General features: G+C 43.6%; 2 protein-coding genes across 2 annotated transcripts; both read right to left on the reverse strand.

Annotated features, from left to right (window-relative positions):
• Positions 1-1,876: 1,876 nt before the first annotated feature.
• Positions 1,877-12,555, reverse strand: LOC133641116 (uncharacterized). Its single transcript, XM_062034990.1, has 2 exons — positions 9,171-12,555; positions 1,877-8,804 (listed from the first exon to the last, which is right to left on the reverse strand). Exon 2 carries the CDS (start codon positions 8,559-8,561, stop codon positions 2,703-2,705), a length of 5,859 nt encoding a protein of 1,952 aa, XP_061890974.1. The 5' UTR covers positions 8,562-8,804; positions 9,171-12,555; the 3' UTR covers positions 1,877-2,702.
• Positions 12,556-12,579: 24 nt separating this feature from the next.
• LOC133641117 (zinc finger protein 567-like) lies at positions 12,580-22,531 on the reverse strand. Its single transcript, XM_062034992.1, has 3 exons — positions 21,949-22,531; positions 19,322-19,504; positions 12,580-16,166 (listed from the first exon to the last, which is right to left on the reverse strand). The coding sequence occupies exons 1-3, from the start codon at positions 22,046-22,048 to the stop codon at positions 14,878-14,880; spliced, it is 1,572 nt and encodes a 523-aa protein (XP_061890976.1). The 5' UTR covers positions 22,049-22,531; the 3' UTR covers positions 12,580-14,877.
• Positions 22,532-23,183: the final 652 nt, after the last annotated feature.

The following is a 23,183-nucleotide window of genomic DNA, read 5'->3' on the forward strand; positions in this document are numbered from 1 at the left end:
GCGGGAGCGAGCAGGCGGGCGAGCGAGGGAGGGAGGGAGGAAGAGCGTGTGCGGGTGTCGTGGAAAAGCGGCAAAATGTTTCTCTGCTTGCATCACGCAAGTGACGTCAATGCATACTTGCCAACCTTGAGACCTCCGAATTCGGGAGATGGGAGGGGAGGGGGGAGGGAGGGTTGAGGTGTGTGTGGGGGGGTTGAGGTGGGCGGGGTTGGGAGGAGGCAAGGGTGTTTTTGTAGCCAGGAAAAGTTAGGGCTACAAAGGATTCTGGGTATTTGTTCTGTTGTGTTTAGGTGCGGATGTTCTCTCGAAATGTGTTTGTCATTCTTGTTTGATGTGCGTTCACAGTGTGGCGCATATTTGTAACAGTCTTAAAAGATAAGTTCAATAAAATATGACCACCCTCAGTGTGACATGTGTGGCTGTTCCTCAAGTATGTCTTGCAATCACATGTGTGTGCCTGCAGAAGCCTCAGACAACATGTGTCTGGGCCGGCACGCTGTTAGTATAGAGAAAAAGATGATGCGGTGACAGTTTCTAGAGGACATTAAAGACAATGCCATCACGGCACACCCTCAACATTGTCGAGAGCCTTATGCCACACCATGATTGGTAGATTCCTTCAGCTATGCACACAACGCTGTTAAGCGCCATTCATTTAAAACTTGCGGGCCGCACTAACATTAAACTTTCCTATTAAGGTGGGGGCCGCAAAATAACGTCTCGCGGCCCAATTTGAGACCCCTAACTAGACCGATATAAAAGCTAGCTTTAAACACATGGTAGCAACAACAGTGATATAGATTGAGGTAGAAAGTATAACGTGTAATATGATTATACAGTCCAGGTATTAAACTCACTGTAACTCATAAACAAAGTTGGTTGATGAGACCGTTATGAAGAGTCTTTATACGCCTTGATGTAGTTAGCTGCCTCGGCTACTGATCCGAACCAAACGCGAGTGCCGTCCGTCTGTGTGATGCGGAGCCTGGCCGGGTAAAGTAGCGAGGGTTTGAGTCCCATCTTGTATAGAGACGCCATCTCAGTTTGGTAAGCCCCCTGCTGATTCACTACCTCTGGAGAGTAGTCTCCAGTACTCTGAAGGCGTGCCCGTGATATTGCAGCGTACCCTTCTTCCTAGCCTCCCGGATCAGCAGCTCTTTACTCTGGAAGCGATGAAAACATAGCAGGCTAGGTCGGGGCTTGTCCCCGTGTGCCGGCTTGGGAGCCAGGCTGCGATGAGCGCGGTCCAGCTCAGGTGGAGAGGCGAATACTTCCTCACCAAGTATTTCCTTCAGCAGCAAGGAGAAAAACTTGGTAGGTTGCGGGCCTTCTATCCCTTCAGGTAAGCCAACTAGCCGGGCATTACTCCGCCTGCTCCTTCCCTCCAGGTCGGTGAGCTTAACCTTTAGCTTCTGGTTGTCGGCCTGTAGCATGTCACATACAGCCTCCACCTGCTCCAACCGCTGATGTAGGGATTCAGTCAGTCTGTAGTTATGTCTGTTGACCGTCTCCTGAAGTCCGTCCAGCTTCTCGTTTACCTCGCTAAAGGATGTTTTGAGCCCAGTTAGCAAGGTTGATCTGTGGTCCGATAATATAGCAATTAGCTCAGATTTGCTAACGGCTGCAGCATCTGCCTCTGCCTTCTCTTGCGACTTTGCTGATTTGGGAGGCATTGTCGGTCATCAAGCGTGTTGTTATGCGTCGTTGTAGTAGAAAATAGTTACCAGCGGTTAAATGCTCTTCAAATACAGGTGGGGTGCATGTTAAAAGGAAGAGTAAAGCGGGAGCTAGAGGCTAATACGTCTTCACACCATGCGTCCTCAACCGGAAGTCCAAATTATCCAAATATGTTGGCCTGTTCTTTCACCTTCGTTATTCCGTCCTACGTGTCTGTGTCCGTGACGTTAACAAGTTGACGGATAGCTAACATGAAGATTCCAAGGAAAGGGAAGAAAGAGTCCAGGCCTTTTATCTTTAAGAAGCTTTAGTGGTTTTCACAGGGAATGCACTTTTCCTTTCTTCTTGTCTAATTGGTCATTTCTTTCTTTGTTGTTATTATTGTAAAACTGTATAAAGAGACACAAAATATATGTCAAATAAACACCACTAAGTAACTACATTTCCATAAATGTTTGCTGCATAATATGTTTTCACACATACACACACAGCCCATACAATAGCATGTAAACAGTGCTCATAAAGTGATGTAAATAGCCCTATACAGCCCATGTACTCATAGCCACACATGAATAGGATTTACATTTATAAACATTGCACCCTCCCTTAGAGGAGTGAGCGAGCAAAGAAGCTACATGCTAAGTAGCAACAAGCTAAAAAGTAGAACAAGCTATCGTCGCACAGTGCTATTTCTACATTTACACACACACACAACGTCTTCATGTTACTCATAAAACAGACACAAGACTTACAGACAATGTTTCCAAGGCACTTTGTGGGAAGAAACAACAAACTTGGAGCGCTGAAACACGTAAACCTGTCTCGTGTGTAAACAAGTGGGCGTCTGACTGTCGTGCTGAGACTACCGGAAACTAGAGGAGGGACCAACTCGCCTTCAAAATAAAAGTCCCTTCTTATTACCTGATAATGTTACGTCACACTCCCCGCCTGGTATAAATACTATACCACTATTTCGAACTGCAGTAGGAACATGATTGATACAAATTACAGAAACCTAACTTAACTTAGTCTGTATCATTAGCTGCCAAGAGAAGGACTGTCTCAGAGACAGGCCTCAGAAAAGTCTTTGCAGATCCAGATCTTGTGACCTTGAGTTCTATCTTCCTGACCTTCCCGTCCTGGTCGGGGAAAGTCTTTGTGACAAGAGCCAGGGGCCACTCGTTCCTCTTAGCTTGATTGTCTTTGAGCAACACAAGGTCACCCTCCTTCAGATTAGGCTTGACATCTTGCCACTTGTTGCGATTTTGAAGTGTGGGAAGGTATTCGCGCCTCCATCTGTGCCAAAAGGTGTTGGCGAGATGCTGCACCTTCCTCCACTGCTGGCGGTAGAGATCCTTGTTGTCGAACGTTCCAGGAGGGGCAGGGAGAGTGCACAACTTCTGCGTCAATAGCGAAGCAGGGGTCAGAAGGAAAGGAGATTCCGGGTCTGAGGAGATCGGTGTGAGTGGTCTGGCATTAATGATCGCTGTTACTTCTGCCATTAGCGTAGACAACACTTCATGAGTGAGATGTGATCGGCTGGATTCTTGAAGCATGGAGTCAAGAATTCTTCTGGAGACTCCAATCATGCGTTCCCAGGCTCCTCCCATATGGGAGGAATGAGGCGGGTTGAAAATCCACGTACACCCTTCCTCACCCAAATACTTCCTGACATTGGGCTCTTTGGGATCTGTTAGGACCATGTGCAACTCCTTGCAGGCACCAATGAAGTTTGTCCCACAGTCGGAACGAATCTGCTTTGCGGGTCCTCTCAGTGCAAATAATCGACGTAAAGCGTTGATGAAACTTGATGTTTCCATTGATTCGATGAGTTCTATGTGCACGGCACGCGTGCTCATGCACGTGAAGAGCACTGCCCACCTCTTGCTTTCAGCTTGACCTCCACGGGTCCGTCTCGTGGTGACAGACCAGGGACCGAACACATCAAGTCCCACATAGGTAAAAGGTGGTTCTGTGCACAGACGGTCAGGGGGAAGATCCGCCATTTTCTGTTCAGCAGTCCTTCCACGAAGTTTGTTGCAAACCACACATTTGCGGAGAATGCTGTTGATGCACCGTTTGGCACCAACAATCCAGTATCCTGCTGTACGGATGGATCCTTCTGTGAAGACACGACCCTGATGTTTGACCTTTTGGTGGTAGTGTCTCACAAGGAGCTTCCCAATTTGGTTGTGGGCTGGAATGATAATAGGAAACTGCTCTCCAATGTCCAGTGTGGCATGCTTGAGCCTTCCTCCTATCCTCAAAAGTCCCTTTTCATCCATGTAAGGGTCCAGCTTTCTTAGGGGACTGTCTTTTGGAATGTTTTTCCCAGCAGCCAAGCAGTCGAGCTCAGTTCTGTAAGTCTCTTTTTGCACACAACTAATTATGATAGTCTCTGCTTTTGATAGTTGTGCTGTAACGGGTTTAGTGATATCGCCGGTTGTGACTGGTGCTCTTTTACGTTCCAGCATGTTGGTTATGGAAGTGATAGCCCGTACTAGTGACTTCCATGTGGAAAATCGCCCAAACCGATGAGATCCTAGCTTAGAGTGAGGAATGGAAGGTGCTGTAGCATGGGAACGTACCTCGCTGTCAGTGTCTGGGTCGACGAGCTTGTGATGTTCCATTTCAGAGCTGGGAACTTCATCAGGCAGGTACAGAAAGGTGGGTCCTGTGAACCATGTAGTGTTTGTTAGCTCCGTTGCAGGAACTGATCGTGAAGCATGATCTGCTGGGTTTTGAGCTGTGTGGACGTAGTGCCACTGATCTGGTTTGGTTGACCTTCTGATTCGCTGCACCCTGTTGCAGACGTACACGTAGAATCGCCTGGTCTGGTTGTAGATGTATCCCAGGACGACTCTGCTGTCTGTGTAGAAATGCATTGTGTCAATACAAATGTCCAGCTCTCTCTGTACCAACTCTGCCATTTCCACTGCGAGTACAGCAGCTCCCAATTCCAGTCTTGGAATAGTGTGGGCGGATGGAGGTGCTAGTTTCGCCTTTCCCAGGACAAAACCGACGTGGCACCCTCCATCGCTGTCAATTACTTTGAGGTAGCCAACGGCAGCGATAGCCTTTACTGAAGCGTCACAGAAAAAATGAAGTTCTCTCTTCTGTGCAGTAGACAAGGTGGTAGTTGAGTACGCTCTAGGTATCCTAATGTCTTGTAAATCTTGTAATGAATCTTTCCACATCTTCCATTCAGCTTCCTTTGTCTTCGGTAGAGGGGTGTCCCAGTCAAGGGCTTCGTTGCAAGTCAGTTCTCGGAGTAGAAACTTCCCTTGAATGACGACTGGAGCTACAAGACCGAGAGGGTCGAACAGGCTGTTCACTACTGCTAGAGCACCTCTACGCATGTAGGGTTTCTCTGTGGCTATTGTTTTGTAGGTGAAGATGTCATGCTTTAGCTCCCAGCTGAGTCCCAAACTGCGTTGGACGAGAGTGGAGTTGTCGTCGAAATCCAAGTTTTGTAGTCCTCCTGCATGATCTTCCTGAGAGAAGGCCTTTAGCACATTAGAGCAGTTGGATGCTATCTTGTGGAGTCTCAGGTTTGAAGCAGCCAACATCTCCTGTGTCCTTGTCAGCAGGTCGATGGCTTCCGTGGCTGAAGGTAGCGACGTGAGCCCGTCATCGACGTAGAAGTCGCGTTCCACAAAGTGTTTGGCATCTAATCCATGTTCCTCTGCTCCATGTTCTGCTGCACGGTGAAGCCCGTAGATGGCTACTGCTGGGGAGGGTGAGTTACCGAATATATGGACTTTCATGCGATACTCCACAATCTCTTGGCCGGGGTCGTTTTCTTTGAACCACAAGAAGCGCAAAAAGTCTCTGTTGTCTTTGCGAACGACAAAGCTGTGGAACATTTGTTCAATGTCTGCTATTACAGCAACAGTCTCTCTTCTGAAGCGCAGCAACACGCCAAGCAAACTGTTGTTTAGATCCGGCCCAGTAAGTAGTACGTCATTCAGGGAAATGCCATGATCTTGAGCACTGGAGTCGAAGACGACCCTGATCTTGTCCGGCTTCTGGGGATGATAGACACCAAAAATAGGTAAGTACCAGCACTCACCTCCTTCCTCTAGTGGCGGTGCCAACTCAGCATGGTTGCGATCGAAGATTTCCTGCATGAAGGCAAAGAAGTCATCCTTCATCTTTGGCTTTCTTTCAAAGGTGCGACGAAGAGTGGTAAGTCTGCTGAGTACTTGTTGTCTATTGTTTGGCAGTCTTTGACGAGGAGATCTGAATGGAAGCGGTGCCACCCAGCTGTTGGTGTCATCCATTGTCATCTCTCTGTCCATGAAATCCAGGAACATTCGGTCCTCGATGGAAAGTCCTACTTGATCATCATCTTTAGTGCTCTGGAAGATCGTGTTGCCCAAGTTGCTGTCATCGAGGACAGGGATGTTGAATTTAAGGCTGCTAGAAGAAGTTGCATTGTGTACTTTGGAGCTGAACCTTTCCTTGACTTGAAGCTGGTTGGGACATGGAGTGAGGAGAGATGGTCTTCCATTTTCAAGCACACTGGTACGGTAGGAAGTCACAGCTGCCGCTTTGTGGGCTGACCCGAGACACACATCTCCTACGACAACCCAGCCAAGATCCAGTCGTTGGGCGAAGGGGGCACTCTGAGGACCGTTACGCTGCTCTCTGACTTTATGGACCTGAAGGACGTCGCGTCCAAGAAGTATTAGTATCTGGGCTTCAGGGTCCAGACGTGGGATCATGTGAGCGATGGACCTCAAGTGGTTGTGGTGTCGTGCGACCTCGGGAGTTGGGATCTCGGACCGGTCGTCTGGCATGTGGTTACATTCTATGAGTGTTGGAAGCACCACACTGGTTTTTCCATCCAGAGACTCTGCGATGAACCCAGTGGCTCTCCTTCCGGATGTCTCGGAGACTCCTGCACATGTCCGGAGAGTGTAAGGTGAGTCTGAACCTTCGATTTGGAAGAGGTCAAAGAACTCAGACCTCGCCAGGGATCTGTTGCTCTGGTCATCTAGGAGGATGTAGACGTTAGTAGCTCTGTCTGGGTGTGTTTTGGGATAAACCTTAACAAGGCATATCTTGGAACAGGACCGGAGGCTTTGCCCTTTGCCGCAGACTTCTGTACATTTCGAGGTGACTGCTGGTCCAGGCGCTTTCTCTTCACTCTCCCCGCCATACTGTGAGGGGGGGTCCTTGTTCTCTTTATCCCACGGTGGAGGTCCAGGATGAAGTGCGGCTACATGGTCGTCGCTCTCACATTCATTACACTTGAGGGCAGTCTTACAGTTCCTCGCCAGGTGGGTCGTGGAGGAGCAACACTTGAAGCAGACCCCATTGTCTTTCAGAAAGGCTCTGCGCTCTTCAAGTGGTTTGCTTCGAAAACCACGGCACTTGTTCAGAGGATGGGGTTTCTGATGTATGGGACACTGTCTCCCGACATCGTCGAGCTTGTAACTTGAACTGAACATTTGAGAAGTTGAGTTGTTTCCTTCGACATCTGTCTTGTGGGTAGATACTTGTCGTTTAGCGTATCTTGCCCCTCTTTCAAACTGTTCGTGCTTTGGGAGATGATTAGATGTTTTCAACGGAGTTAGAGTGAGGGAAAAACTGGGGTCGTTTCTTCTACGTGCTTCGCTGCAGATGAAGTCGGTGAAGTAGGCAAAAGGGGGAAAGGAAACATTGTACTGCTCCTTGTACTGAGAACCCTTAGCCAACCATTTTTCTTGCAGACATTGTGGCAGCTTTTCTACAATGGGGTTCACACCCCTGGCTGTGTCCAGGTATGAGAGCCCTTGCAGGTAGTCTTCAGACTTAGCAGCGTTTAACTCTGAGAGCAGGTCTCCAAGTTCCCTTAGTTTTGTGGGTTCTTTGTTGGACAGCTTCGGAAAATCCTCAAGTCTTTTGAAGAGGGATCTCTCTATCACCTCCGGGGAGCCGTAGCACTCTTCTAGGCGTTCCCAGACAAGTTGCAGACCTACAGCAGGGTTGGCGACATGGACAGAGCGAATCCTTTTGACATGCTCCGAGGACTCTCTTCCTAGCCACTTTGTTAATAGGTTGAGTTCCTCACTGGCATTTAAGTTGAGTTCTCCAGTAGCGTTGATGTAAGAGGACTTCCATGCCCAGTAGTTTTCCGGGTGGTCGTTGAACTGGGTGAGACCGGAACTCACAAGCTCCCAGCGCACAAAATATCTTGCAATGTCACTCATAGCAGTCATGTCTTTTGGATTTGACTGCAGCGGGGTTCTGAGAGGGGGATAATATGACTGGACAGGCGAGAACTGACGAGGTGGGACCGTGTCAGGGAACTGTCGATGTACTGCAGGCACCGACCTTGTGTGTTGCTGTGTAGCAGCTGATGTAGGCCTCCCAGTTTGTTGTGTAGGAGCAGTAATTGTCAACTCTTTGGGTAGTTGAGCTGCAGCTGACAGTTGAGGAGCTTGGGGAGTATATGTTTCTAGTACAGGGGGCTCTCCATAGCTAGATTGTCGCTTTGTGTGTTGTTCAACATAGTCGTGTGTGCGTTGGTTGCTATTGCTAGCCAATCCAAAGTGGCTCATTCTACTTCCTTCACGGCTCTCAAGCTCAGCTGCTTCTTCGAGGAATTGGGTTTCAGCTAATGCTGCTGCTACCTCCTTCTCATCCTGCAGTGTTGATAACTCGGCTGCTATTCTGGCTTCTTTAGCCTTCAGTTCTGCTTCTCGGCGTCCGTAGGAAGCGCGTGCGCGCGCAGCTTCGAGTTTAGCGCGGGCCTTGATAGCAGCTTTGCTAGTTGAGGAAAGACTGGATCCTGCAGTTGTGGTGGAATGCAGGGAGGCAGCGTCGTGTCCACGGTCTCTTTCCGTGCTGGCCACATCACCGCTGCCGATGTCTCCACTTGTTTCGGCGTTGTCCATTTTTATTGCTTCTGTTGTTAAAGTGCCCGCCGTGAAGCTTGTCTTTTTACTATTCCGTCCTACGTGTCTGTGTCCGTGACGTTAACAAGTTGACGGATAGCTAACATGAAGATTCCAAGGAAAGGGAAGAAAGAGTCCAGGCCTTTTATCTTTAAGAAGCTTTAGTGGTTTTCACAGGGAATGCACTTTTCCTTTCTTCTTGTCTAATTGGTCATTTCTTTCTTTGTTGTTATTATTGTAAAACTGTATAAAGAGACACAAAATATATGTCAAATAAACACCACTAAGTAACTACATTTCCATAAATGTTTGCTGCATAATATGTTTTCACACATACACACACAGCCCATACAATAGCATGTAAACAGTGCTCATAAAGTGATGTAAATAGCCCTATACAGCCCATGTAATACTCATAGCCACACATGAATAGGATTTACATTTATAAACATTGCACCCTCCCTTAGAGGAGTGAGCGAGCAAAGAAGCTACATGCTAAGTAGCAACAAGCTAAAAAGTACAACAAGCTATCGTCGCACAGTGCTATTTCTACATTTACACACACACACAACGTCTTCATGTTACTCATAAAACAGACACAAGACTTACAGACAATGTTTCCAAGGCACTTTGTGGGAAGAAACAACAAACTTGGAGCGCTGAAACACGTAAACCTGTCTCGTGTGTAAACAAGTGGGCGTCTGACTGTCGTGCTGAGACTACCGGAAACTAGAGGAGGGACCAACTCGCCTTCAAAATAAAAGTCCCTTCTTATTACCTGATAATGTTACGTCACATTCGTCATTATCTTCCTCTTTATGCTCTACTTACCCTATATAAAACTCTCTTTCAACCACATCCAAACTACTGTAATGTCATCTGGTGTATCACCTTCCCTACCTACCTTCACAAATTAGAATCCATGCAAAAGAAAATCATACGGGCCCTGTCATGGTCCAAGTTTAACGCCCCCACTCGACATCTATTCCTTAATTATCATCTCTTAAGACTGACAGAGTTCAATATTTATCAAAATGCTTGTTTAACATATCAAGTCATTCACAGGCTGAATCTTAGGCTCTGTAACTTGGTTCCTATCTACCATCCCCAGCATGCCCACAACACTCGTAACTTAGATCTAATGTCAGGTAAACATGGTCTACTGGCTTGTACCGCTCAAAGTGTTGTATGCAGGGGACCAAAGATTTGGAACCGGCTTAATGAGAGCCTCAAGATGCTGTATCCATTCTCCAACTTCAAAAAGAAACTGAAAACGTAGCTATTAACCACCTATCTCTAATGCCTCATGTGGGGTAGACTACTGTTGGGTTTTGCATGGTTGAATGAATGTATGTGTGTATGTGTATGCTTGCTTTAGTACTATTATCTTGTGTTTATCAGATAGCGTTGTTGTTGGTTTTTGTGCTTGCCACCATGTTTCATCATTCCATGTATATACTGTCCTCTGGACCCCCTGTTGAAAGCTTCTTCTAGCTTATTTAGGGGACCCTTTCACTTACCAACATCTTTAAATGATATTCACTGCTATTGTAATTGTTCTATGGTATTGTGAATAAACTTGAAACTGTAAAAGTCTTTGCACTATGCGCTTCAGCATCCGCTGGCCCCTCTCTGTCCCTTCTTGGCTGAGTTGCTGTTGTTCCCAAACTCTTCACTTTTCTTGTAATAAAGTTGACTTGGGAATATTTAGGAGCGAGGACATTTCACGACTGGATTTGTTGCACAGGTGGCATCCTATGACAGTTCCACGCTGGAAATCACTGAGAGCGGACCATTCTTTCACAAATGTTTGTAGAAACAGTCTACACGCATATCCACTTTTTCCTGATAATAGCGGCAGATTTCAATATAAGCATATTTAGTGGAGTTTGAGTTATTTGTGATATTGCTAAGGGTTCCCCTACCCTAACAACACCCCCCAGTGGACCACAGAGGCTAAAGAGACTAACACAGTCCTTTTTTCAGAAACAGAAGGGGGTGAGTGAGGGTAGATACAGACTCCTTGGAACAAAATCGACAATCATCCGACTCTGACACATTCCATAGTTTTAACGTTTTTCCCGTGGGTAAGAAGTTATAACTAATTTTAATTTGAAAATAACGATTTTACACATCGATAGTACTTTAGTAGATCAAATTTAGAATATGGAGGAGGTGAGGGTGAACCATGTATAGTCTTTGATTTCACTGATATGATCAATACGGTACAAGGGAAAAGGTACGTACTGACTTGTGTTGACAATTACAGTGGTTGGCCGGAAGCAACAACAACCTCAAAAGAGGATACAATATCAGTAATTAAATGACTTGTGAATGACCTAGTACCCCGACATGGTTTCCCCAAAAAGATTAGGTCAGACAACGGCAACCATTAAAAAAAAAAAAAAATTACTCACTTAGCCTTGGTCGAAAAGGCTTTCGGACTAGAACACAGGTTTGGGGTACCATCCTGAGTCCCAAGGTAAGGTTGAAAGGATGGACCAGAACATTAAAAACTAATTGGCTAAAATCTGTGCACAGACCAACTTTAATTGGATTGACATGTTGCAATTAGCGTTAATGATCATTCGAAGGTCCGTGAATAAAACTGTTTTACCGCCCTTTGAGTTTTTCACCCTATGAGCTGCATACAGGTCAGCCATTCACAGGACCAGCAGCCCCCCATGGAAGGAGGACTCAGCGTAAAACCAAAATGGTATTTTACACAAAAAATGCAGAATTTGTGTGCCAGTTCTTCTGTACAGATACGAGGATGACAGCCCGCCACTCCAGATTCCCTTCCGCCCGCTGAGAGGGTCAAGATCTAGGTCATCAAACGCAAGTGGACGGAGCCCAGGTGGACTGGTCCCTTCAAGGTCGTGGAACGGACGTCTCACGCCCTTCGACTAGCTGGTAAAGGGGACACCTGGTACCACCTCTCCCTCTACACTCCTGCTGAAGAACCTGACAGATTACCAGCGGATGTCATTGCTGACATCGCCACTACATCTGCCCCACTCGACCCCCTAGCAGCGCCTTTTGAGCCTGAGGCATCTGAAGAAGAACGGGAGCAGAAAACGACTCATTTTTAGTGTGTGTTAACGAGGTAACACACATAAGGGGTGATTGTGCTAGTAACCTCTCCCCCTCTAGGTCATAGAAGAGCGAGGCTTTAATCACACACACATAATCCTACAGCCCAGAAGACGACGTTGAGAGAGAGATTTTCTACCTATATTACTCTTTTCCTCTTCTATATTGTATATCCTTATTTGAGACCAGCCTTTATACTCGAAGTTATCCAATTTCTCTTGCTTGTTTTCAGCATAACTATCTGTGTCGTTATATTAAGTGAAAAGTTTGATGTTTATCCCCGTTTCGTTACATGAATTACTCTGATTTTGATAGACGAAAGGCAGGATGTTACGCCCAGTAGTATTTCCTGACGGATTGGTGTTTAGGCTTGTTCTACTGTTCTTGTGTCTCAGTTCTTCCTTCCTGACGACAGTGACTGACAAGTGTCTAAGAACAAACAGCGGACTTTAAATAGACTGGGTCAAAGGGGATAGCAAGACTTATTTTTTGACCTGTGCAGTGTGATTAATTACGGGGGACACAATAGCTATTACCGTGGTAATAACCTCTATATTTGTTACGACTCAACCCTGAACCATTAGTGTCGGATGCAGACAACATACTATGGTAAGTGGTGCCCATCGTCCCTTTTATGTTGTTTTGGGGGTTGACCTGACTGATACAGACTCTAAAGGAATTATTAAAATTAATGTCCTTGAGAGGGCGTTAACTACCTCTACACCCTCTGTAGCACCTAAAGTACCACCCCACCTTGGTGGTGTTTCAAAGGCTCTCACATCTGTGCGTGCTAATGACATCACCACCGAAGGCCTGGTAACTTTGACCTTAGGAGCGGGTACAGGTAAACCTGTGGCTCAGGTGGATGACTAGCATGGCTAAGAGCCAAAACCTGGGTGACTGTGTTGCTTGTTCCGCTGGACGTCCTTTTCCCCACACTTACCCCGCCCCTTTTAAGCTGACTGACATAAATGGCTCAAACTGTCTTATTTCCTTGTTCTCTGAACCCACGCCACCAGGGTGTGATTTGTTGGCTAGTGTGTACCCTCCTGTTGACAATTCCACCCGACTTCTTCCATTTGTGGCCCAAAAGCTGAATTACACGTGTTTTCAATTCAAAGGACCCTCTTCGTCCCCCAACAAATTGGGTGACATTAACCCTTCCTGGTGCACCACACTGATAGATGGTTCAAGGATAGGCCCTTGGGCAAGAGCTGACTTATTCTGGTATTGTGGGGAGCACAGATTGTACATTAGAATCCCAACGTTATCCGTAGGGCTTTGTGCTATGGTTAGACTGGTGACCCCACTCACCCTAGTGGGTACCAAATTAACTCCCCTTGTAACTTCTGTCTCAGCGGCCTCTCTAACTTCTCGCCGACGCCGCCATGTTTTATCTCGAAGGAGTGTAAAGGGCTCCTTTGATCTGATGAGAAACCCTGATGGTGTTTACTTTGATGCAATTGGACAACCAAGAGGGGTCCCCTCACAACACAAATTGTGGTGTGAATCCTGTGCAGGTTTCGAGAACCTTCCTATCATTGGTGCTATTTTCCCTGTGACTGCTACTAAAAATGTAGAACGCATTAACTATGTTTTTTATAATCTGTTGAGACTGACCAACCTGACTCGTGACGCCGTTGAGGGACTTGCTGAACAACTTGTCCCGACCTCCCTCATGGCCATCCAGAACCGCATAGCCCTTGACCGCATCCTAGCCAAGGAAGAAGGTGTGTGTGCAATGTTTGGTGACCAATGCTGTACCTTCATTCCTAACAATGCTGCCCCCGATGGCTCGGTCCAGAGCGCCTTAGAAGGCCTCAGAGCCTAAGAACTTACTGAAGTTTCCGGTGTCTCTGACCCCTTTAAAGATTGGCTTCATAACACCTTTGGCAGGTGGTCTGACCTAATTAAGTCGGCCCTGGTCTCCATTGGAGTTTTCTTGGCCGTCATAACCTCATGCTGATGCCTTATTGCCCCTTGTGCTAGGTCTCTATGCACCCGCATCATTGTTAGAGCTGTCAAAGGTCAACCCCACCCTGGTTCTGGGCTTGCTATGTCACTGAAGGGGGTCAAGCATAGTGGTGACTTTCAGGGACTGTTAGTTTCCTTCCCTGACAATGACGACATTGACGTTGACTCCCTCCTTCTCTCTCCCATGTAACTATGGTTTGATTGTTTATCGATAGCTTGCTCGAAAACCAAAACAGCACCTACTTTAATGTAGGGCGTGCTTTAGAGGTGTTGCTCTCGTAGGAGAGATCTTTTGGATAAGATCTGAAGAGGGATTGTGGATAATGCTAATGTTTAAGAGTTATTTATTTTTTTTAAATAATCATGTTTGAATCAGCTCATATTTTTCCATGTATACTCTGTATACTAGTTTCTCTTTGTCTTCAGATTGCCTGTTTAGACAAGGTCGTAAACCATCAGGAATGTGAACACAACCCCCAAGTCTCTCTTCTTATCAGTGTTGAGAGGAGTGGGGGGGAGATGGGGCTTTCTTTGTGTGAAAAGAGTTGCTTTTTCCTTTGGAATGCCAGATCAACTTGGGCTGCGCATTCGTATGTGTTGTTCGAGGCTGGTCTCTATTCTCAAATATTTGACAATAAAATTACAAAATACCTAGTCTGTGCTTGGTGGTACCTTTGAGTCAGTTTATATGTCATGTAAGGAACTTGGGACTGACCAGCGCTTTACATCCCACTTGGAGGAACATCTGGTCAAACGCAACAGTGGCCAAATACTTTTGGCAATATAGTGTAGAAGGTCTTACTGACAACTCGTGATCTGATTAGCTATCGCAACTGTCCGTCAAATGTTTGTGTCCGTTCACCGACAGTGCACAGACATTGTTGATTCTGAAGGCCTCGGGTAGATTTCATAGAGCATGGCAACATAAGCTAGCAGAATTCTGATTGGATAACAACTCTATCCTATAAACAACAGCACTGGAAGGAGCATAATATGACATGAAGAGAATATGAATACTTTTCGATATTTAGGGAAAGTCAATAAAACAATACTTTTATCTTTAAACGGCCCACCACTGCTATAAATGTTAGAAGTATAGTACCAAGCTTGTGTTAGACACACAACAATGATGTCACACGTGTTATATGGTGTTAGAATGTCACAGAAAAAGTCTCGAACAAATGTCATCTGCTGATGCTGTTGAGCAAATTAAACATCAGGTCCTCCTCATGGACTGGAGCTTTTAGTTTCACCGGCAAGAGGACGAGTTCACCCCCGACACTGAGAGCATCAGGGGCCCAGCGGTTGCGTACAAAGTTGGGGCACTGGGAAGAAGGACACTACAGCCGTGACTCGGATGACGGAAGCTTGTTACGAACCAGCAACCCTGGGTCGGCTGGCACGGCCGCGGTAGTATCCGAGCCACGTTGCCCCCCCTACTGCGGCTTTTTTTACCAGCACACTTGTGTCTCTTACACTTGGTAAAGAATCTTTCACCACACGCACTGCAACTAAACACTTTCTCTCTTGTGTGTATCTTCGTGTGTATTTTCCACTCCTGTCTCAGTCTAAAACCCTTAGAGCAGACTGAACAGATAAAAGGTTTTTCTCCACTGTGCACCGATTTGTGCAATTTCATTGTGGACTTCGTAGAGAATCTCCTACTGCAAACTGAGCACTCGAATGGTCTTTCTCCGGTGTGTTTTCGCATGTGTGCTATTAGTTCGGAACGGAATCTAAAGGTTTTGTCGCAGTGAGAACATGTGAAGTGTGTGTTGTCAGTGTGACATGTCTTATCATCTTTAGAGTGTTCATCATCAGTGTCAGGAGAGTGTGACGTTGTGTCCTGACTATCTGATAGTGGAGCTAAGAGCTTGTCTGCTTGTGATCCTCCACAGTGGTCTCCATCAGCTTCTGTTGTCATGTGTTGAGTTGAGCTGCTGCTTGGAGGCTCCGCCTCTCTCTTCTCCTCACTTTCACCTTTGACCTCATCACCTTCACTCTTCACAGGGACACCAGTCACTGGGAACTCCTCCAACCATTCAAGATGCTCTCCCTCCTGACTGATGCTGTCTTCCTCCTCTTCCTTTTTAATGTGCAGGGTCTGTAGCTCCGCATCTTCCTCCTTAATGTGGGAGGGATGTGGCTCCTCCGTCGCCATCCTGAAGCTCCACTTCTGCTGCTCAGGAAGATGTTCATCATCATCTTCACTCTTCACAGTCACACCAGTCACTGGCATCTTGGTGACATCAACCTCCTCCAGTCCTTCAAGTTGCTCAACAACAAGTTGAGTGACAACAATCACTGGGAACTCCTGACTGATGCTGTGTTCCTCCTCTTCGTCTTTAATGTGAGGGGGCTGCGGGGCCTCGTCTTCTTCTTTAACGTGGGAGGTCAGTGGGCTCTCTTTTTCCTCTTTAATGTGCAGGGACTGTGGCGCCTCATCTTCCTCTTTGATGCGGGAGGGCTGTGGCCCCTCCTGCTCCATCCTGAAGCGCCGCCCTTGCTGCTCAGGGAGAAGATGTTCTTCCCAGGCGTCTGCAGGAACACGAGAAGACAAACACACGCTTTAGAAACGTCCAGGTTTTCCCAGTCACATGAGGCATTCAGTATGTTTACATGCACCAAAGAAAACCAAATAGCTGTGTGAACTTGTTAGAATAATGATGTATAAGTTATCACACAACTCTTGTGCTTAAAGGTCGTTTCTATAGTTATTATCTATTGTGCTCAAGTTGTACTTTTCTTTTGGTGCAAAGGCACACAACTTGTTATCTTCCACTGCAAGTTGCCTCGCAGCAGCAGTTTCTGTCTTTCAGCCTGACAAACAACCAAGGGCGGACCTCAAGTACCTCAACGAAGATAAGACGACAACACGCAGACAAAGCAGAGCCAGGGCCAAATCACAAGCTCATCACATTTGCATCCTGAATAATCACGTATTGTGTCTGCTAGGGCTGCTTGCGTAATATGTGTCCCATCCCTTTAGAAGCAGCCTCAGTGATGTTAACTCGGGAACTCCTGAATAAAAGGGGGAATGCGGGGGTTGTGCCTTAGAGCGTGGGGTGAGACTGTAACTGAGTGTGCAGCTTCACGCATTCTCCTCATGAGCTAAATTGAATCCTGTCTCTGTTTGATTCCTTGCTTCTTGTCCTGTTTAATAGATAGTTCTGTGTTTGAACCTGACAGAACTGGCCTGAAATATCTGTGGGGGACAAACACACCGCTCTTTATAACATTATTTACAGGAAATAAGACCAAGCCAGGGCGGAAAGACTTTTTAAATGGGATGGGTTATATGGTCCAAAATGCATTATTTATTTTGGAATTTCTGAAATATTCAGTTACTTATTATATCATCTACAGTTGGATTATTTTGTCAAAACTCTTATTAATTACTTGTTTATTTACTGTTAATATCTGCTTATTTTCTGTTTGAACATGTTCTATCTACACTTCTGTTAAAATGTAATAATCACTTATTCTTCTGGTGTTTGATACTTTACATTAGCTTTGGTGATACTACACATTTGGGTATGGATCCAATAACAAGTAATTAATCAAAGGGGCAATAATGGTTATACCAATACTGATACTTATACTTCAAATTTTCACTGTCACTGGATGATCACATGTTTAACCACACTTATCATCAATCAGACAAAAACACAGGATGGTGGTGCAGCAATACCAATTTAAATATTTAAACTATTTCTTGCTATTGGGTCTGTTTTGGTTTTTGATGACCACTTCGACCTCCCGAATTCAGTTCAAAAGTTGGGGGTCAGACATTTTTGCAGCAACTTCCTAAAAACACCAGAGTGCTCCTGTTGTACAGGGGAACTTGGACCAGGCAAACACGTCAGCAAATCCTTGTCTGTGTCTGTGTTTACTAACAACAAGACATCATGCCGGAGCCGAAGTCGAGTTTCTTAACATGGAGATATTCTAACTACTTTTCTTTTGTCGAGCACAAAGAAAAGAACATTTGAGTTAAATGTAAGTTGTGTCTTGGATCAAAGATCCTATCTACTGCCCAAAACAGCAATTCAAATCTGCTGAAACAGGTACAAAAGCAACATGCTTGGACAAAGCTAGTAAAGAGAGACACACTTCACCTCCACCTCCACCACCACCTAAGCAACAGCGGCTGGATTCTAACAGAGGGACTGCTAGCCAGGACAACATTGATAGAGCCATTGCAGCGTATGTGCTAGAACCGTGGTTCTCAACATTTTTCCAGTGATGTACCCCCTGTGAACATTTTTTTAATTCAAGTACCCCCTAATCAGAGCAAAGCATTTTTGGTTAAAAAAAAGAGATAAAGAAGTAAAATACAGCACTATGTCATCAGTTTCTGATTTATTAAATTGTATAACAGTGCAAAATATTGCTCATTTGTTGTGGTCTTTCTTGAACTGTTTGGAAAAAAAGATATAAAAATAACTAAAAACTTGTTGAAAAATAAACAAGTGATTCAATTATAAATAAAGATTTCTACACATAGAAAGTGCCCTCTTTGGGGATTGTAATAGAGATCCATCTGGATTCATTAACTTAATTCTAAACATTTCTTCACAAAAAAATAAATCTTTAACATCAATATTTATGGAACATGTCCACAAAGAATCTAGCTTTCAACACTGAATATTGCATTGTTGCATTTCTTTTAACAGTTCTTTTTGACAGACATTTAAAAAAAATCTCACGTACCCCTTGGCATACCTTCAAGTACCCCCATTTGAGAACCACTGTGCTAGAAGACATGCAGGCTATTTCTACAGTGGAGTCACCCGCTTTCAGGAAGCTAATTAGCATGATACCGGGAGTCAAAAGGCAAATGGCAGGGAAAACATTTTCCAAGTACCTGGACAGTGAGTACATAAACATGGAAAGCGAGCTAAAGAAAACTCTCCAAACTCTGCCTCTGCTCATCATTCAGCACTGAAGGTACACACACTTTGTGAATTATCTTATATACTGTTTCATTCTAGAGTGTTTGATTATCACATCACTCTAAATGTATAGACTATAAAGTTCACAAACATAAAGAGGGATCCTAGTGGGCCAGGCCAATCTTTCCTTATCTCTAAACTAAAACTGGGGAAATGCGTAGAATGTTCTGGGCTTCAGTACAGTGTTGATCTCCTGAAGACATGATTTGATTTCACAATTCCTTGAGAGAAAAAAACGCCTGGTTAGGCTTTGTGTGTTTGTCGTGTGTGCCTTCTTTGGTTTACAACTATGTTGTTATTATGCTGTTTGTTACTTATGTATGTTATGTTGCAGCTATTTATAATAATTGTGTCAATTTGTTCTGGCCTGAAATAAATTGGCCCTTTGAAAAATATCTTTGCCTTTGTGTGTTTTATGTAGACCACATTGCTTAGCAGAGTTCAGTGATGCAACTGCATGTCAAGTTGAACATAACATAGAAAGTCTGACAGATAATAAGCTTACCCATTTATTTTAAATAAAATATTGTTAATAGAATTTTTGACACTTTGCAAATGCGGATTTAAGGCTTTTGACAGAATTTTCTAAGACCATAAAGTTGATCATTAGATTTTAAGACTTGAAGTCTATGAGCATGAACTGATGAAGACTACTCGGATGAGAAGCCAAACTGAACAGTCCAGTTGTGATGGACTGAATGCCCTGAGAATAAAATGATATGTGGATGTTGTGCTTACTTGGACTGTGATGACGCTGTGAGGACTCAGGTGGTTTGTCTTCATGGTCTTCGGTCTTCACAGAGACAACAGTCAGTGGAAACTTGGTGAGATCAGCCTCCTCCTGCCCTGGAAGACACTCTCCCACCTGGGTGATCCACACTTCCTCCTCTTCCTCTTTAATGTGGGGGGTCTGCTGGACGTCTGTTGGGTGAATGAGTAAATACAAATAATAGAGAAGAGACATAGTTTTCGACTGACACTGTTAACACAATGAAATTGTTTATGTTCTTTTGTGTGTTGTGTTAAAAGTGTGTACCTAAACAATTATTTTTTGTCCCAGCCACCCGAACACCACACAAGGGTTAATATTTAGAATGCATTTTAAAAATCCATCCATCGTCATGTCTTTCATAATGATTGTGAACAAAATTTCCCCCAAAAAGTGCCGTTTCCCTTTAAAGATAATGGAAATCAAAAATAATTATCGTAACAATAGATAGAATAGAATAGAATAGAATAGAAAGTACTTTATTGATCCCTGGGGGGAAATTCAGCACCACAGTTCGCTCACAATAGACAATAAACACTTAGGTATTTTTTTACATGTGAATAATATAAATACAGTCTATTATACAGCATTATTCACATGTGAATAACATAAATACAGTCTATTATACAGAATTATTCACATGTGAAAAATATAAATACAGTCTATTATACAGCATTATTCAAATGTGAATAATATCAATAGTCTATTATACAGCATTATTCACGTGTGAATAACAAATACAGTCTATTATACAGCATTATTCACGTGTGAATAACAAATACAGTCTATTACACAGCATTATTCACATGTGAATAACATAAATACAGTCTATTATACAGCATTATTCACATGTGAATAACATAAATACAGTCTATTATACAGAATTATTCACATCTGAATAACATAAATACAGTATATTATACAGCATTATTCACATGTGAATAACATAAATACAGTCTATTATACAGCATTATTCACATGTGAATAATATAAATACAGTCTATTAGACAGCATTATTCACTTGTGAATAATATAAATACAGTCTATTATACAGAATTATTCATGTGTAAATAATATAAATACAGTCTATTATTCAGCATTATTCACGTGTGAATAACATAAATACAGTCTATTATACAGAATTATTCACATGTGAAAAATATAAATACAGTCTATTATACAGCATTATTCAAATGTGAATAATATCAATACAGTCTATTATACAGCATTTTTCACATGTGAATAACATAAATACAGTCTATTATACAGCATTATTCACGTGTGAATAATATCAATACAGTCTATTATACAGCATTTTTCACGTGTGAATAATATAAATACAGTCTATTATACAGCATTATTCACATGTGCATAACATAAATACAGTATATTATACAGCATTATTCACATGTGCATAACATAAATACAGTCTATTATACAGCATTATTCACATGTGTATAACATAAATACAGTCTATTATACAGCATTATTCACTTGTGAATAACATAAATACAATCTATTATACAGCATTATTCACTTGTGAATAACATAAATACAGTCTATTATACAGCATTATTCACATCTGAATAATATAAATACAGTCTATTATACAGCATTATTCACATGTGCATAACATAAATACAGTATATTATACAGCATTATTCACATGTGAAGAACATAAATACAGTCTATTATACAGCATTATTCACATGTGAATAATGCTGTATATAATTATTATTAATAAACAAAGGTACTTAAAAAACGTTTATACTATATTTTCGTCATGAATGATACAAAACACTTTTCTTTATGGTCATTTTGTTGGCCTCGCCAAAAGGAACTCTTACCCAAACATGTTTTACTATGTGGTGTTTTTATGGAGTATCTCCATCAAGAGCACAGCTCCCACATTCACTTGGAGACCATCTACGACACGCTGAAGGAAAGTCAGTCACCTTTATGTTCTTCTCATAAATCAAGTGTTGACTACTTTGTTTGTTGGAAGATGATTGACAGTACATGTTTACTTTCACTTCTTGATGCATGTAGGTCAGAATTAGGAAATGAGCCATTTATCGTTAATTGCAACGTTTTATGTGACTGTGTGAGTTTTGTGTAAACATGTTGATGTTACAAACTGAGAGGAACATCAACCTCTCATAAATACTCTGTCTGAAACTGTCTTGATGGTCTATTAAACATATAAAAACAAAGTAGTCCTCACTATAAGTTGAAAAAAAGTTAAAGTACCAATGATAAAAATGTTTCTCTGCATTTGACCCATCACCCTTGATCACTCCCTGGGAGGTGAGGGGAGCAGTGAGCAGCAGCGGTGGCCGAGCCCGGGAATCTTTTTTGGTGATTTAACCCCCAATTCCAAACCTTGATGCTGAGTGCCAAGCAGGGAAGTAATGGCTCCCATTTTTATAGTCTTTGGTATGACTCGGCCGGGGTTTGAACTCACCGATCTCAGGGCGGACACTCTAACCACTAGACCGACATGACAATTCACCTTCTTACAGACTATATATTTTAGGACACTGCCGATTATTAATTATAAAGTTAATAAACATGTGAGAGTGAGAAGTAAACAAACCTGTTCTGTGTGACACAACTTGATGTTTCTTAGCAACAGCGTCCAGTAGTTTGGTTCCAGAAAGTTCCTCTTTGTACTCTGCTGTCGTTCTTTCCCACATTTTCACACAATCACAACACTTTACACTCACACTTGATCTCTGCTTAGCGATGTGTTTTGATCACTTCCGCCTCTCTTTGTTAGCAGCTAACAAGCTAAGCTAACTAGCACGCTAAGCTAATTAGCGCGCTAAAAAAAACTAGATGTTGTCGCTCCTTCTCCTCTTTTGTTGGACAAAGTTCCTCCTTGTACTCTGCTTTCGTTATTTCGCACCTTTTCACACAATCACACTTGATCTCTGCTTAGCGATGTGTTGATAAAACCGCGTCTATTCGTTAGCAGCTAACAAGCTAAGCTAACTAGCAAGCTAAGCTAGTACGGGCAGCAACGAGGTGCGCTTAAACTAACGTATCCAGACCTAAACAATTATTAACGACGTTTACTCTTATCAAAAAGCACATAAGTGTACGTGTACGCGCTGTTTATGAAAAAAAAGCACTATAACAAACCACAGTAACGTCTTCTCCTACCAAACGCCATTTTGTTTTTTCTTCGTCCTGCTCAGTTCACGCGCAGTGTTGTCAGATCTCGCGAGAGAAACAAGGAGCTTCGATCCATTACTTCTTCTTCTTTACTGGCAGTTTGCAGCCACGACTTGAAAGGTTCATACCGCCACCTACTGGGCTGTGGAAAGTAGTGCGGGGCCATAGGAGTCCTAATATACAATAGTAATTTGAGAGGTAATCAGTGAAGTTGGACATCACTGAAGGCCTAGGTGGGAAACTCACAGCCCGCCACTGATTAATAGACTACAAAACCCAAAACCAGTGAAGTTGTCACCTTGTGTAAATGGTAAATAAAAAGAGAATACAACAAATCCTTTTCAACTTATATTCAATTGAATAGACTGCAAAAACAAGATATTTCATGTTCACACTGAGAAACTTTGCTATTATTGCAAATAATCATTATCTTAGAATTTAATGGCAGCAACACATTGCAAAAAAGTTGTCACTTGGGCATTTTTACCACTGTGTTACATGGCCTTTCCTTTTAACAACACTCAGTAAAGGTTTGGGAACTGAGGAGACACATTTTTGAAGTGGAATTCTTTCCCATTCTTGCTTGATGTACAGCTTCAGTTGTTCAACAGTCCGGGGGTCTCCCTTGTGCTATTTTAGGCTTCATAATGCGCC

The sequence above is a fragment of the Entelurus aequoreus genome, linkage group LG23 (genome assembly GCF_033978785.1).
Source record: "Entelurus aequoreus isolate RoL-2023_Sb linkage group LG23, RoL_Eaeq_v1.1, whole genome shotgun sequence".
Taxonomy (NCBI): domain Eukaryota; kingdom Metazoa; phylum Chordata; class Actinopteri; order Syngnathiformes; family Syngnathidae; genus Entelurus; species Entelurus aequoreus.